The 15,113-nt window shown below is 49.5% G+C and overlaps 2 protein-coding genes across 5 annotated transcripts in view; both read right to left on the bottom strand.

Moving 5' to 3' along the window:
* The window catches only part of GTF3C4 (general transcription factor IIIC subunit 4), a 660,517-nt gene that overhangs the window by 109,740 nt on the left and 535,664 nt on the right, over positions 1-15,113 (bottom strand). The window lies entirely within an intron of this gene.
* CFAP77 (cilia and flagella associated protein 77) overlaps positions 1-15,113 on the bottom strand; it is a 79,490-nt gene that overhangs the window by 7,580 nt on the left and 56,797 nt on the right. For all 4 annotated transcript variants that reach the window (XM_069986450.1, XM_069986451.1, XM_069986452.1 and 1 more), the window contains exons 4-5: positions 2,224-2,329; positions 762-863 (exon numbers count right to left, since the gene is read on the bottom strand). In XM_069986450.1, coding sequence (XP_069842551.1) covers positions 762-863; positions 2,224-2,329 — 208 coding nt within the window. The remainder of the gene's footprint in view (positions 1-761; positions 864-2,223; positions 2,330-15,113) is intronic.

Below are 15,113 nucleotides of genomic sequence, written 5' to 3'. Positions count from 1 at the left end.
ATGATCCTTACTGACAGCGGCTTATCTTTCTGACACCTTTCAGTCGGCGATCCTTACTGAAATTGGGTTATCTTACAGACAAGAGGGCAATCCTAACTGAAATCTGGTTATCTTACTGACAGAGGACGATTCTTACTGACACCGGGTTATCTTTCTGACAGAGGACGATCCTTACTGACACCCTACTAACAGAGGACTATTCTTACTGACATTGGGTTATCTTACTGACAGAGTATGATCCTTACTGATACTTTACGGACAGGGGACAATCTTTACTGACATCAGGTTATCTTACTGAAAGAGGATGATTCTTACTGACACCTTACTGAATGCTGACACTGGGTTATCTTTACTGACATCGGGTTATTTTACTGACAGAGGAGGATTCTTACTGACACCGGGTTATTGTACTGACAGGACGATCCTTACTAACACCAGGTTCTCTTACTGACTGGGACGATCCTTACTGACACCGGGTTAGGACAGGTGAGGAGCAGACACACTGAGGAGTTAAGGGCAGGATTAGGGATTGTAAAAATTAGGAACTGTCTAGAATACGGTTTTCTCATGAATCTGCTGCCTATACCGGAGGCTACACATCCTCCCTGATCCCAGTCCTGCTGTCACAGCTGCTCAGCTTGTTACAATGTGTTAGTGCAGGATAACACTTTAGAGGAAAAGAAGAATCTTCTAGTACAACAACAGCAAGCAGAGATGGTGAAAATGCAGAACTAATGCATAACATCTGAGGAAACACAAACCTTCTCAAACCGAGACAACTTCCAAAGAGGGGCCGGGTCTGCCGGCGGCTGATACCTCCGGAGCTGTGTGGTCCTTGTGTCCTGGACCTTCCGCAGCTGGATCTGAGGATGATACACAGAGGGTATATAGGTGATATACAGGGGTCAGAGGTCACTCAGTACAGGATCAGTAATGTATGTACACAGTGACCCCACTAGCAGAATAGTGAGTGCAGCTCTGGGGTATAATACAGGATGTAACTCAGGATCAGTAATGTAATGTAAGTACACAGTGACCCCACCAGCAGAATAGTGAGCGCAGCTCTGGGGTATAATACAGGATGTAACTCAGGATCAGTAATGTAATGTATGTACACAGTGACCGCACCAGCAGAATAGTGAGTGCAGCTCTGGAGTATAATACAGCTCAATAATGTAGGAATTCTGTGTCTCCTATGTTGATATTCGGGTTCCTCAGTGTCGGTGATCTCTCGGCCTCCATCTTACAGGAGGGGTCGGTCTTATTATATTAGAGGGGCTGTAGTGCAGGGTCTACCCCCCCCCCCCCCTCCCTGCTCCATACAAAACAAGCCTCTTGTCACATTAAAGAATGATCCCGGGCTCTCCTCCTCCGGCAGTAAGTAATCTCCTGACACGTCTGCCGTAAACTCGCTGCTAATTAAACAAGCCGCGCCGTCCTGCACTTAAACCATAAAACATCATATGCAGATGCCGTAAACTCCCACAGAAATCGCTTATTACCCCATTAATGGCGCTCTTATTCCTGCCATTACCATATAAACCAGTCATTGGCCGCTCTTAAGGGCTATTTAAATATTACCAGACGCCTCGGACCGGCATAAAACGTCTTTATCCCCTCTAACCGCTCACACGTTAATCCCGGTTAGCGCTTATTATACCACTTTAGCTTAAAAAAAGATGGCCCAAACACTGTGATTATGTAACAGGATTTAGTGCGGGCAGAGGGCGCTTAAAGGGGATGTTTAGCTAATACCAGAGGGTCCCATAGTCTGCACCTCACCCTGAAAGCTACAAGCAATGCGGCCCCCCGCTGCTGGAGGGTCTCAGACAGTCATCGCTGACAGTCTTCTGCAATGGTCTCCAACCTGGGGCTCTGTAGCTGTTGTGAAACTACAACTCCCAGCATGCCCTGACAGATGCGGGCAACTCCACTGATGTAGAAAGGGGTTCTCCAGTGCTACAAAAACATGGCCACTTCCAGAGACCGCACCGATCTGGTCTCCAGTTTGGGGGCAGGTTTTGTAACTCAGTATCATTGCAGTGAATGGAGCTTAACCGCACCTGAACTGGAGACAAGAGCAGTGCTGTCTCTGGAAGACAGCAGCCATGTTTTTGTAGGGCTGGATTCCCCTTTAATGCGGATGGGGATTAGGACAGGTTTGCTCTCAGTGGTGGAGCCTCGGCCTTTGGGCCATCTTATCTTCTACCTGCTGTCACCTACCTTCTCTTTGGACTTGATGCGTAGGGCCTCGCTGGCTTGTTGCTGCTGCTCGAGCCAAAGCTGCTGGTACTTATGCTCTATGAGGTCATATATGGGAGTGGATGGCCTGGAACAGATATACAGTCATCAGATCCCACATACTGACCAGTCACATGATAATACAGATATATACAGTCATCAGATCCCACATACTGACCGATCACATGATAATACAGATATATATACAGTAATCAGATCCCACATACTGACCAGTCACATGATAATACAGATATATACAGTCATCAGATCCCACATACTGACCGATCACATGATAATACAGATATATACAGTCATCAGATCCCTCATACCGACCGATCACATGATCATACAGATATATACACAGTCATCAGATCCCACATACTGACCGATCACATGATAATACAGATATATACAGTCATCAGATCCCACATACTGACCGATCACATGATAATACAGATATATACAGTCATCAGATCCCTCATACCGACCGATCACATGATCATACAGATATATACACAGTCATCAGATCCCACATACTGACCGATCACATGATAATACAGATATATACAGTAATCAGATCCCACATACTGACCGATCACATGATAATACAGATATATACAGTAATCAGATCCCACATACTGACCGATCACATGATAATACAGATATATACAGTAATCAGATCCCACATACTGACCGATCACATGATCATACAGATATATACAGTCATCAGATCCCACATACCGACCGATCACATAATCATACAGATATATACACAGTCATCAGATCCCACATACTGACCTATCACATAATCATACAGATATATACACAGTCATTAGATCCCACATACCGACCGATCACATGATAATACAGATATATACAGTCATTTATATACACACACACAGTCATTAGATCCCATCTACCCTCGGATCACATGATCATACAGATAGCGGCATTGGCTGACATTCCGCTTCCCTTACACTGCTGGGACCTCGCCTGGTTGGGTTAATACGGGTGATTATGAACTTCAGTGTACTCTTATATTGTTATAATAGTTGAGGACTCTTTGCTGTGATTGAGTCTCAGCCGGAGGTACCATGGCTCGTCCTTGCTTTCTGTACATCAGAGGAGCCGTCTCTGCTGCGGTATCATGTAGCCGAGCTGTGTTCGTCACCCCCGCAGTGCCGGTTATTACTTCATTACTGCGCTCTGCATGCAACACAAGCGGCTAATCTATGGCGGTGTTGTTCTAATGATGCAGATGAGGGGGACCCTGGCTCCTGCACACACGGCCCCCCCAGACACCGCACCGTCTGCAGATTAGAGGAGACAGCTCTCTCAATGATTGCCCAATGCCAGTGCTGCCGCCTGTAAGCCTCTGGTGTGGTGCCCAGCTGCCTGGCATTGTGCATCAGCTGTTGCCATTGCACTAATCCAGATTACATGTGTTACAATGTGCAGATGATGAGGACGCCCCCTGGTGTATGGGCATCAGTGGTGCAGATGATGAGGGCGCCCCCTGGTGTATGGGTGTCAGTGTTGCAGATGATGAGGGCGCCCCCTGGTGTATGGGTGTCAGTGGTGCAGATGATGAGGGCACCCCCTGGTGTATGGGTGTCAGTGGTGGAGAGGATGAGGGCGCCCCCTGGTGTATGGGTGTCAGTGGTGCAGATGATGAGGGCGCCCCCTGGTGTATGGGTGTCAGTGGTGCAGATGATGAGGGCACCCCCTGGTGTATGGGTGTCAGTGGTGGAGAGGATGAGGGCGCCCCCTGGTGTATGGGTGTCAGTGGTGCAGATGATGAGGGCGCCCCCTGGTGTATGGGTGTCAGTGGTGCAGATGATGAGGGCACCCCCTGGTGTATGGGTGTCAGTGGTGGAGAGGATGAGGACGCCCCCTGGTGTATGGGTGTCAGTGGTGGAGAGGATGAGGGCGCCCCCTGGTGTATGGGTGTCAGTGGTGGAGAGGATGAGGGCGCCCCCTGGTGTATGGGTGTCAGTGGTGGAGAGGATGAGGGCGCCCCCTGGTGTATGGGTGTCAGTGGTGGAGAGGATGAGGGCGCCCCCTGGTGTATGGGTGTCAGTGGTGGAGAGGATGAGGGCGCCCCCTGGTGTATGGGTGTCAGTGGTGGAGAGGATGAGGGCACCCCCTGGTGTATGGGTGTCAGTGGTGGAGAGGATGAGGGCGCCCCCTGGTGCTGGGGAATGAGGCGGTATGTGGCACATTTTTTTTTGTATTATTTTACAGCACTGCACATGTGTTTCTCTGTACTGTGAAATCCGCTGCTCTTATATTTCAGGGCTGGGGCTCGAGGGGTTAAACCAGGCAATTGCCCAGTGTCCCTTATTTCCTAACTATCCAGGGAGCATAATTAACAAACAATATATGTGGTATACGGATGCCCTGATCTATACGAGAGGGAAGCTGAATGCGTTCAGCCTGAGGGGAGCAGCTTCCTGTCAGAGGAGTCAGTCAAAGGAGCCCGGAGAGGTGACAGCTACAATGGTGTCAGCCAAAGATTTACTAAGCCAGAGGTTTTCCCTCCTATACATGCACATTCAGCCTCTGCCCCCTTCCTCCCTCTGTCTTCTATCAGACCCTTGGCCCCTCCCTCCAGACTCCGCTGTTTCCTCCCTACAGACCACTCTATCCCCTTTGAATCCTGCCCTCTTCCTCCAGTCCCCTCTGTCCCTTTCCCCCAGACCCCTCTGTCCCTTTCCTCCCTTCAGACCCCTCTGTCCCTTTCCTCCCTTCAGACCCCTCTGTCCCCTTCCCACAGACTCCTCTGTCCCCTTTGACGCCTGTCCCCTCCCTTCAGACCCCTCGTTCCTCTCCCTTAAGACTCCTCTGTCCCCTTTGACTCCTTTTACCTCCCTCTAGACTCCTCTGTCCCCTTTAACTTGTCCCCTCCCTCCGGCCCCCCTCCATACACCCTTGGTGACGGCATATCTCCTGTGGGGACAGAGGACCCCGACATTAGAACACCTGTATACTGATTAATTAGAATACCACCTTCATTGAAAAGCTGGGACAATGTCTTGTTGTGCATGGCCACTCTCACACACTAGACAGCGGGTATTTAACCTCTAGCCCAGCAGGGAACCCAAGTGTAGTCTATAAGGAGATGGTAGTGGTAGTAATTGGTCACTATGTATGGTGGGATTGGTGTATAAGCGGGTGCACATGTATCTCTCTAATACCACACACATAAAGCAGTGAATGTTATACACCCCCCCATCTGGACGCCATTCAGGAGGAAGCTTCGTCCTTGTGCAGGTTTAACCCCATGTCTGCCGGTCCTCCAGACCCCGCAGATATCACACAGCCCCCCTTCCGGCTGGGGAGAGAAGGTTAGGCCGGTGACTAGAAACATAAAAGCCGGATGCCATCCATCTGGAGCACGCGGGAAGATAGCGGGCACCGGGGGGCCGCCATAAAGCGGAAAATTATAATCCGAGAAAGCATTAAAGTGACACCTTCCTTACGAGGGTTGTGCGCGCGCCTGTATGAAAGCTGACACTTCGGATTTGTGTGCTCGTTCGCCTTCCTTGCCAAATAAAGCTCCACCGAGGATAGAAGGGCGCCATTTATGGCAGGTCATCATCATATCCGCCAGCTCATTAAAACTTCCAGATAAAAAAAAAAAAAAAAAAAAATAGAAAAAAAATAGAAAAAAGTTGCGGCGAGGCGAGAAGTCATGAGAGGAGGAGAGATAGAAGGAGCCTTGAAAGGTGTTGGAGACGCCAGGAGCCTTGGGTCTGACAAACTGGAGTCTTAGTCTGCCGCTCGGCTCACTGTGGGCAGAAATAATTGGTCATCAGTGACTACTAATTCGGTTCAGTAGCCAGAGGCAATTTTTTTCTTGCGAGGAAATCAATGACAGCGCTGAGGCCTTTCCAGCGCCATTCGGCTCACGGCGCGGCCCTTATTTAGCTCTTGATAAGCCTTCCGCTCCAGACAGCTATTTGTTAGAGTAACATTACAATATCTATATATGCAGAGCGGGGGAGGGGCGGCACATCCTCTGCAGACTATCACAGGTCGCCCCACACACCGCCACGATAATAGGTGACAAATGACGGCTCCCCTCACAGGTCTTCTTCCTTGGTACAAATTCCCTTTGCAGCCTGCTGGGATTACTGCTCTGCAGCCTATAACTCTGCCACCCAACGCCACAACACAACACCGACCAACAAACTATTTCTTCTTTTCAGAGTTTGGAATAATTTTTGGTGAAATTTTGTTAACTCCATATGTGAAAAATGTCTGAACACAGGATGTAACTCAGGATCAGTACATGATTAGTAATGTATGTACACAATGACCTCACCAGCAGAATAGTGACTGCAGCTCTGGAGTATAATACAGGATGTAACTCAGGATCAGTAATGTAATGTATGTACACAATGACCTCACCAGCAGAATAGTGACTGCAGCTCTGGAGTATAATACAGGATGTAACTCAGGATCAGTAATGTATGTACACAGTGACCCCACCAGCAGAATAGTGAGTGCAGCTCTGGAGTATAATACAGGATGTAACTCAGGATTAGTAATGTACACAGTGACCTCACCAGCAGAATAGTGAGTGCAGCTCTGGAGTATAATACAGGATGTAACTCAGGATCAGTAATGTAATGTATGTACACAGTGACTGCACCAGCAGAATAGTGAGTGCAGCTCTGGAGTATAATACAGGATGTAACTCAGGATTAGTAATGTAATGTATGTACACAGTGACCCCACCAGCAGAATAGTGAGTGTAGCTCTGGAGTATAATACAGGATGTAAAGGATCATTAATGTAATGTATGTACACAGTGACCCCACCAGCATAATAGTGAGTGCACCTCTGGAGAGTACTGGCCACTAGAGGGAGCTTCTTCCTGTTACCTGTTTGTGCTGTGAGGATCGTTTGGTGTGCTCTGTGCATTTGGAGGGAAGCCTGGACTTCGTTTTCTTCGGGGTGCATCCCCTTCTCCCCAGGAGGGGGGTGCAGGCCCAGGTATGAGCAAGGCAAGGAGAGCCCCAACTCCTGTCCCCCGAACCAGGTCCATGGGGGGCAGAGGAATCCAGCGACCAACGGCAGAGGGAACACCATCAGGAGGTCCATCAGAGGTACAAGGGCTGAGGCGGTCTGCTAGGAGGTGCAGCGATGCTTCTCCAGCCGCCCCTGAACCAGAGGTGACAAAGGGTAGCCGCAAGGCTACAACCAGCTGTGGTACTACAAGTGCCAGCAGTTCTACAGTGGCTGTGGAACCAAGCCATGACAGTGTGAGCAGTGACACTCCTCCTGGAGCAAGGCAGTCTGCCCATGGAGGTGTGGAGGAAGATTGGGGGGTGGAGCGGTCCCAAGAGACGGGGCAGTGCTATGGCCTCCGAATTGCTGCGGGCCTCCATGGATATAAAGACACCGGGACAACCGGTACAAGCTCCAGGAGGAGGTATGTGCTGTAAAAGCATTAATGGACACTGCTTCTAAGCAGCAAAAGGCTGAGTTATCAGCGAAAATGGAGCGTCTGAAAGCTGACATCAAAAAGATAGTGAAAAAGAGAACTTTTATTTTGGAGAACAGTGGGCCGTTTAAAAAGAAACTACAGAATGATTTGCAGAAATAGAGAGAGAAAAGCGGAGAGAGCTGAGAAGGCTCCAGCCAGAGAGCCGGGTGGAGGAGGAAGGAGACGCTGCGGAGATACATGAGGTTGAGCCGAATCCACCCGGGGGTCCCCAACAACAGACCCCATACAGTGGGCTCCCTGCAGGGCAAGCAGCATTGTCATCTAGCCGCGGTTTGGGGGATGAAAGCAACACCAGTTACCAGGGAGGGGCGCTGATGGCCCAGATCCAGTTCCTGGAGTCACGAGAAAGACTAAGATAAAGACTACCAAGCTTCAGGAGCAGGTAACATTTGTATATTCCCCCCTCCCTGTGCCCCCCGGACTGGCCTCGGGGTCAGCTCACTGTGTGAACCCCATATCTCAGCCCGGCCTGAGTTCTGTTGTGGACTCAGTGCAGGAGAATGGGAAGAGTATGGAGTCAAGTATAGCGGTAAGCTCCATCTCTGTTTGCAGTAGCAGAGGTGGAGCAGGTGAGGTACCGGCCGTAAGGTCTGACAGTTATATTGGCCCAGCGGCGGGCAGTGGTAGGAGAGATGGCCCAGCGGTGGGCAGTAACCTTAAAAACACTGTTGCATCAGCTCGCTCCCTGACGGGAGGGGGGGGGGGGGCAGCTGTGTGCCGGTGTCAGCTGCGGGATCTCCGGTGGCTCTTGGCGCTGCTGTTCCTTTGTGTCATCGTCGAGATGCTGCCGGGGCTAAGATGTCTTCGCCTCCCAAAAGAAAGACTGGACTTAAGCCTTTATTTTGTATTGGAGTTGCTGGACCAGATCGTGCGGAGGAGTCTAGTACTGATGAGGCAGAGGGTACCAGGAGAAATAGGGCAGGGGCTGCCTCTAAACAGTCCAGGCAGGCTGTTCGGTCCTTTCTTAAGGGACCAGTGGCCTGTCCTGTGGAGGTGGCTCCTGTCCTGGTACCCAATGACGATAGTACAAAATCTCTTTCTGTCCCAGAACACACCGGTCCACCCAGCGTGAATGGGGGAATTAATGTTGGGGGGAAGGCAGCATTGGTCGGGGCAGTGTGACATGTGGTATTGGTGTGGGTATGGATTATGTGGAGGAGGGTGGTGAAGGGGCACAGATTAGTGGTGGGAGCATAGGGCCTGGTCCAGTTGCACCCCCAGCGGCACGCAGCTATGCAAATGTCGCCGCTGGGGGAAGTGGGGTGCCTTCCTCGTCCTCGGGCCCCCCTGGGGATGGTGACTTGCATAGACGTGTCCTGCAGGCCTTAAAGAGAGGGGAGAGAACAATCAATGTAGAGGGTAGGGAGGTTGATCTGTCTTTCTTGATAGAGAGGTATGGCCTTGCAGCCTTCTGAGAGGAAAGGGGTAAGGAAACTGTGTGGTCTCTCCCAACAGTCGGGCCAGGCGGTGTCCGAAGGAATGTGGTCCGTATGAGGTGGAGAGGCAGTGATCCATGTCCCCCAAGATCTAAAGTTGTTGAGCTCCTGTTGAGGATGAGCTTCAAGGCAGCCGACATCTTTGTAAATGTAAATAAAGGGGACATGGATACATCCGTTTCACTAAAGAGAGGTAAACCATCATCAGAAGGTGGTGGGCAGGATGGAAAGGATAGTGGGAAAAAGAAAGCCGTCTAACTCAATCACCCATGATGGCGGCACCCTCTCTGTTGGCGCTGGCTTCCGTTAATGTAGCCAGCATTAAGTCAGATACGGCTAGATTTGCGGCCTATGATTATTTTGCCCACGTTAATGCTGACATTTTCTTTTTGCAGGAGACCAGGCTAACAGACATGTCATCTATATTTAAAGCCAGAAGGGAATAGAGGAATGGGCCCTCCTACTGGTCTCTTGCGGCCGAGCCGTATAGCGGGGTGGCGGTCCTTTTTGCCTCACCGGTAGAATGCCGATGGGTTATTGAGTTAGAAATGGGGAGGTGCCTGATTCTAGACGTCGTCATGAAGGGACAAGAACTTCGCCTTATTAACATCTATGGTCCACAGTCCAAGTAGGATCGGAAGTGTCTCTTTATGAGGATCAAGCCCTATCTTTTTACAAGTCGGCAGGTGGTCTTTGGAGGGGACTTCAATGCTGTCACGAGGCCCCAGGATAGGGGAGGTTCCAGAGACAAGCTGACTTATGATGGCGTCGCCCTGAATAGTATAGCTAGTGAGGCTCGCCTGGTGGATGTCCACATCCGGCATACACCAGGCCACGCAGGATTCACCTATCATAGGGGTAGTTGTAGGTCCAGGATAGACAGGTTTTATTTAAAGGAGGAAGCTGTCTCTTCAGCGGTTTCCGTTGTTGAGGTGGAGTTCTCCAACCACTGTTTAATTTTGTTTTCTCTGAATGTTACAGAGACCCCCCGGATGGGTAGAGGCTACTGGAAGCTCAATTCGTCTCTCTTGGAAGAAGCGGAAATAAGACAGTCCTTTGAGGATTTTCTTCAGAGCCAGGTACCATTGCTGGGCCTTTGTAGCAGTAAGTCAGAGTGGTGGGAGATGTTCAACAAAAGGGTTGCGAGATTCTTCCGCCAGCTCTCGAGCCTCAGGAGTCTGGACAGGTATCGCCTGTACCAGGGCCTGAGGAAAAAACTTGAACGTCTTGTCTTGACTGGAGGTAGTCGTGATGATATCTCCAGAGTGAAAGCCTTGCTACTGAGGTGCCAGTATGATAGGCACGCATCTTTGGTTTTTGAGAGGGACTACGGGAAGTACCGCTCGCCCGACCCTTACAGAAACTGCAAGATGTCAGTGAATAGTAAAATAGTCTCAGGACTGATTGATAGTACAGGATCCCTGAAAAGGTCCAGATCAGGGATCCTGGAGGTCGTCAGATCCTTTTACTCGCACCTCTTGGGAAGGAAAGATCTAGATCTGGATAAGGCCTCAGCTTTCTTGACTGAAACCGTCCCTGAACCAGGGGTAGACCCCTCTCTTGATGTTTTGACAGAGATGATCCAAGAAGAGGAAGTCAGGGTGGCTATTGATGGTCTTGCCCTCAAGAAGTCACCCGGTCCAGATGGCTTAACATCTGAGTTCTATAAGACCTTTAAGGACACTTTGGTTCCCCTCTTGACTGAGGTATTCAATGAGTCTCTCTCCTCGGGCACTCTGCCGAGGTCAATGAGGAGGTCAGCCTTGATCATCTTGTCAAAGGGTAAAGACCCGTCCCGCATTGAGAATTGGCGTCCCATAGCGCTTCTCAATGTGGACAGAAAGATTCTGGCAAAAGTGCTGTTTAATCGGCTGGTGAAGTTTGCACCCCAGCTCCTTTCGGGGGCCCAGCATTGCTCTGTTCCAGGCCGCAGTACCTTTAGTGCTGTGCTCGGTGTCCGGGAGGCTGTGGAGCAGGGTAGGGCAGGTCACTGGAAGGGGTACTTGCTGTCCTTGGATCAGGCAAAAGCGTTTGATTGGGTTAACCACGAGTACCTCTGGTCTGTCCTTCTGAGATATGGCCTGCCGGGGGGGTTTGTTGATTGGCTTAAGATCTTGTATGCAGGGGCAGAGAGTTTCCCGCTTGTGAATGGTTGGATTGGCCGCTCTTTTGAGGTTGGGTCTGGTGTTCGTCAGGGTTGCCCTTTGAGCCCACTGTTGTACGTGTTTGCAGTTGATCCTTTCCTTAGGAGGATTGATTGTGGACCGTTGGCAGGGGTGAGAATAGACCCTGCGGTGCCGGATTCCACTCTGAGGGTGGTAGCGTACGCCGATGATGTCACCATATTCGTCTCCTCGCAAGAGGAGGTGCAGTGTGTGATGTCAGAGGTGAAGCGCTACTCAGAGGCATCTGGGTCCAAGATCAACCAGGATAAGTGTGAGAGTCTCTGGCTGGGAGGTGGAGATCCTGGATTTGATCTCCCAGACACCCTTCCAGAGCCCCAGGAGTTTGCAAAAATTCTCGGCATCGAATTCGGCCAAGGGGATTACCCCAAACAAAACTGGGACAGCAGGCTTAAGATCGCCGCTCAGAGGGTGGATCAGTGGAAGGGTTGGTCTTTGACCCTCAGGGAAAGGGTTAACCTGATCAAAACATTCCTGCTCCCTTTGCTGATATATCTGGGCAGTGTTTGCATTTTGCCAAAACCGCTCTGGACTCGGGTCTACAGTGTGTTCTTCCAGCTGTTATGGGGGAATAGACTGAACCTAGTCAAGAGGGAGGTTACTTACCGTATGGAGCATTCAGAAACCTTGGTGGCTGGGACTGGAGCACTATATTCCTGGTTAGCATAGTGGTCAGGTACCACACGTGGAGTGCACAGTGTTTAGTATCGACGCAGCGTAAAATCCTCCCTGTGGATGAGGTGGTTAGGGGCACAGCGTCCCCTGTGGATGAGGTGGTTAGGGGCACAGCGCCCCCTGTGGATGAGGTGGTTAGGGGCACAGCGCCCACTGTGGATGAGGTGGTTAGGGGCACAGCGCTCCCTGTGGATGAGGTGGTTAGGGGCACAGCGCCCCCTGTGGATGAGGTGGTTAGGGGCACAGCGCCCCCTGTGGATGAGGTGGTTAGGGGCACAGCGCCCCCTGTGGATGAGGTGGTTAGGGGCACAGCGCCCCCTGTGGATGAGGTGGTTAGGGGCTCAGCGTCCCCTGTGGATGAGGTGGTTAGGGGCACAGCGTCCCCTGTGGATGAGGTGGTTAGGGGCACAGCGCCCCCTGTGGATAAGGTGGTTAGGGGCACAGCGCCCCCTGTGGATAAGGTGGTTAGGGGCACAGCGCCCCCTGTGGATGAGGTGGTTAGGGGCAGAGCGCCCCCTGTGGATGAGGTGGTTAGGGGCACAGCGCCCCCTGTGGATGAGGTGGTTAGGGGCACAGCGCCCCCTGTGGATGAGGTGGTTAGGGGCACACTCGGTGACCTGGTGAAGGTGCGCTCTCTGGAGTACGAGAGGCTGGGGGCTGGTAGGGCCTCTTGTCTTTGGAGGGGCTCTGCCTATAAGGTTCCTTAGCCTGCGTCTCCTCTCCTGGTGGTGGGCTGATGCTGGCACCTTAGTCTTTTGTTTTGTGCTGTAGAGATACTGGAGTATGGGGCTTGCAGGCGCTGAACTTGGGCTTTCAGGCTGTGTGTGGGGCTGAGAAGTCTCATTATTGTTGGGTTTAGTATGTTATATATATTTTTGTATTGTGATTGTCTTTGTATGTTTGTAAAAATTGTATATACTGTATATATTATATATGTTTTGTTTGCACCTGGGGTTCGGGTTTAGTGATAGGTTGGGTGGTGGGTAAAAGGGGGGAGGGGGCTTCTGTAGGACTTTGTTGGGACTTATATATATATATATATATATATTATATATAAAATCCTGGGCTGGTTCATGGACGTCCGTGATCATGTACTGGGGGCATGGGATGCGGGACCAGCTCAGGGCCAAAAAAAAAAAAAAAAAAAATTATTAAAAATATAATATGTATTGTTTAGTTGTAGGTTATTATTTTGTATCGTGTCTTGTTTAGTTTTAGTTTTTGTGTAATGATGATGTCTTGTTTAATTGGTGTTGGGTTGAGTAGAATTATGTCTGTGGTATTAGGTTGTGCACAATGCAACTGGGCCAGGGGGTTCACATTTAGTTATTTATATAGGTTTATAGTATATAGTGGTATATTGTATATAGTAGTTTATATAGGTGTGTTTATAGGTGTATAGTGTATAGTATTTAGTAGTGTATATATAGGTTTGTATATAGTAGTGTATATAGTTTATTAATATGTTTAGCTAAATAGTTTATATTGTGTATATATTGTATATAGGTATATGGGTGTATATATTGTATATGGGTGTGTATATATTGTATATAGGTATATGGGTTGTCTGTGTGGAGGAATGAGTGTGGGGATGGACCGGTGGTTTATGTTATGGTTTCATTTTTCTATTTATTGTTTTGTTCTGGTCAGATATGGTGCGTTATTTCTGTATTTATTTATTATGTTTAAAATTTTAATAAAAGAAATACAGGATGTAACTCAGGATCAGTAATGTAATGTATGTACACAGTGACCCCACCAGCAGAATAGTGAGTGCAGCTCTGGGGTATAATACAGGAAGTAACCCAGTAATGTAATGTGTGTGTGTGTGTGTGTGTGTGTATATATATGTATACAGAAATATGTGTGTGTGATTGATATTATATTTATATATACTGTGTTTGTTGACTATGGTTTGCATAAACATTAGTAATTTGGACCATCCTCCACAATCATTAACCCCAGCTGTACGGGGGGCACGGCCTCATCTGGGGATAACTTGACTCACGCACGCTGCACCCCCTCCTCCGGCCGCCATGTCTTGTACTAATTTGGGTAGAACACTAATTGACGGCAGCGCAGGGAAAGTCTGGATAAATTGCCAGTGACCTTTCTATACAAATTTAGCATTGGAACTAAAGTCGTCTCCTCCACCGTCATTAGGCTTCTTTATGCAGGAACAATTAACAAAAAAAAAACCCTCAGAGCGACGCTCATCCCCATGAAAGCCCAGCGGCCTCTTTACTAATTAGCTGCAGGAGCCGCGGTGAATACGGATAAGCGCTCCACTTACTTTCCTTGGCTCAGTGTTTGTTGCAGCCGACAGATCCTTCGGCCAAGGGGGAACAATTATAGGATGGGATGGAGCGGCTTTACAGGTGGTTACGGCCGTCTTTACCTGAGCTGTAATAACAAGACAGTAGATTTCCTGCTGTGCTACAGGAACAAGGCATCAGCTGGATACACAGACAGGTGTCCCCATTGTTCTGGGGTGATGGGAAGCTTCCGTAAGAAGAGTGGTGGACATGTGGACAGGTCAGGAAGCTGTGTACCCAACAGAAGTTAACATGAGGTAGAGGAAACACTGCCCTCTACAGGTCTATCTGCTGCTGTATTATCCTCCAGAGCTGCACTCACTATTCTGCTGGTGGGGTCACTGTGTACATACATTACTGATCCTAAGTTACATCCTGTATTATACTCCCGAGCTGCACTCACTGTTCTGCTGGTGAGGTCACTTTGTACATACATTACTAATCCTGAGTGACCTCCTGTATTATACCCCAGAGCTGCACTCACTATTCTGCTGGTGAGGTCACTGTGTACATACATTACATTACTGATCCTGAGTGACCTCCTGTATTATACTCCAGAGCTGCAGTCACTATTCTGCTGGTGGGGTCACTGTGTACATTACTGATCCTGAGTTACATCCAGTATTATACTCCAGAGCTGCACTCACTATTCTGCTGGTGGGGTCACTGTGTACATACATTACTGATCCTGAGTTACATCCTGTATTATACTCCAGAGCTGCACTCACTATTGTGCTGGTGGGGTCAC

The sequence above is a fragment of the Dendropsophus ebraccatus genome, chromosome 10 (assembly GCF_027789765.1).
Source record: "Dendropsophus ebraccatus isolate aDenEbr1 chromosome 10, aDenEbr1.pat, whole genome shotgun sequence".
In the NCBI taxonomy this organism is placed as follows: Eukaryota; Metazoa; Chordata; class Amphibia; order Anura; family Hylidae; genus Dendropsophus; species Dendropsophus ebraccatus.
This window is presented reverse-complemented; position numbering and strand designations above follow the sequence as displayed.